We start from the raw sequence: 2,062 nt of genomic DNA on the forward strand, positions 1-2,062 counted from the left end.
AAAAGCTTGTTTATTTTTTTCAGCTGGGTCCTCACTAAGCAAAACAGATCCCAGCCCTATTTTATTTTTCTACCTAAGAAAAAAAATATTTTCATGTACCCCTTGCAATGCACTCGCTGACCACTAGGAGTACGAGTACCCCCTGGTTTGGAACCACTGTTCTACATTACCATTTTCTTCTCATACTGCTAGCTTTTTCAGGTATCATTGCTACAGTTTCTAATCCAACATATTCTACATCCACCTTTATTTTCACCCATTTTTATCTCTGATCCCATTTTTAGGATTCCGTATCTATGTTTTCAAAACCCTCTAATCTCTTAATTTATCCTAATTTACCCCTTTTTGTTCTGAATCCTTTCTTCCCTTCTTATCACTTATTCTTACCCATTCTTGTTCCATGTCCAACCATCCATTATCTTCAGATTTTTCCATAATCTGATTACCAGGGTAACAGAACCAGGAGGGGATCCTAGATTATCAGCTCCTGACAACACATGCAAGTCCTTCTGAAAGTTTATTAGGGGGATTCCTGGATCTTCATCCAAACCTATCATCCTCATCATCATTCAAAACTCCTCATATCTTTTCCATTTTAATTTTTCATCTCATTCATTTTCCTAAATCAGCCTCATCATCACTACAGCTTTAATTCCACTTATCCTGCCTTAATTTCACCCATCCATCCAATTTCTGACACGCTTAATCCCAAGTGCAGTTGTGAGGGGTGCTGGTGCCTATCTCCAGCTGTCTTAAGGGTAAGGTACACCCTGGACGGGTCGCCAGTCCATCGCAGGGCAACACAGAGACAAACAACCATTCATGCACGCTCACACCTAAGGAGAATTTAGAGAAGCCATGAATTTAGCTAGCGAGGAAGCCGGGGTACCTGGAGAGAACCCACGCACGCTCAGCGAGAACATGCAAAGTCCATGCAGAAAGACCCCGGGTCGGGAATCGAACCCAGAACCTTCTTGCTGCAAGGCACTGCACCACTGAGCAGCCCGCCTTCATTTCATAATCTCCTAATTTTTTCTAATTTCCTAATGCTACCTGCAGGACGTTCTTACTTATCATTGCTATCCCAACCCATCGCAGTCATCTAGTTCATGTCCATGCTATCTTATATTTAAGGCACTGAATTACAACTAAATGCTTTGTAAAAAGAACCTGCATTCCGCTTTTGTTTCCAGTTGTCCTGTTCATTTGTTCTATCAAACTTTTCTCCTTGTGTTTCATAGGTAGCTGAGAAGTGTCTAAGTCTGGGAGCCCAGAAAGCTTTTTATATAGCAGCAGACATGGCCAGTGAATCTGACCCTGACAAGGTGGTTGATTTTGCTCTGGAGAAACTGGGAGGTTTGGACTACTTGGTTCTAAACCACATTGGCCCGACTCCCTTTGGCGTGTGGGAGGGAGATGTGGAACATACCAGGTGGTTAATGAAGGTAATGGATCACTTAGACAGTCTCCCTCTGCGTACAATCAGGGGATTGCCCTGATGTTTTTTTATGTGTTTTTGTGTTTTAAAGGTAAATTTCTTCAGCTACACTCAGATGGCCTGGAGAGCTTTGCCCTCTCTTGAGCAAAGTAAAGGATCTTTGGTGGTTGTTTCATCACTATTAGGTAAGTTTCTATCAGTATTGTAATTACACCTAAGCTATGAAACATAGATGGTATTTATATATAAACAACTTTAACACTTATTTTTCCAGTCACTGGCTGGAAAAATAAGGGAAAAATCCTTATCCCCACACCCATAAAGGCTTCTTTAAAAAAATGTCATATTCCAAACTCATATTGCCATTTAAGCTCAAGCTGATCATAAAAGAGCTATTTTTAATATCCATAATTTAATGGCACATTTGTCTTTGGTTTGCAGCTAAAATGACAAGTCCTTTCACTTTACCATACACCTCAACAAAGTTTGCATTAAATGGATTCTTTGGGTCCCTTAATCATGAACTGGCAATGAAGAAGAGCAATGTTTCCATCTCAATATGCACACTGGGACTCATTGACACTGAATCAGCTATGGAAAAAGTCAGGTTTGTGAAATATGTTA

The 2,062-nt window shown here is 40.4% G+C and overlaps 1 protein-coding gene across 1 annotated transcript in view; it reads left to right on the forward strand.

Annotated features, from left to right (window-relative positions):
- LOC107099374 (hydroxysteroid 11-beta-dehydrogenase 1-like protein) overlaps positions 1-2,062 on the forward strand; it is a 9,509-nt gene that overhangs the window by 3,813 nt on the left and 3,634 nt on the right. The window contains exons 3-5 of the mRNA XM_015397463.1: positions 1,242-1,445; positions 1,530-1,623; positions 1,880-2,058. Of these exons, the coding sequence (XP_015252949.1) occupies positions 1,242-1,445; positions 1,530-1,623; positions 1,880-2,058 (477 nt within the window). The remainder of the gene's footprint in view (positions 1-1,241; positions 1,446-1,529; positions 1,624-1,879; positions 2,059-2,062) is intronic.

This window comes from Cyprinodon variegatus, unplaced genomic scaffold (genome assembly GCF_000732505.1).
Source record: "Cyprinodon variegatus isolate N-32 unplaced genomic scaffold, C_variegatus-1.0 Scaffold864, whole genome shotgun sequence".
Lineage (NCBI taxonomy): Eukaryota > Metazoa > Chordata > Actinopteri > Cyprinodontiformes > Cyprinodontidae > Cyprinodon > Cyprinodon variegatus.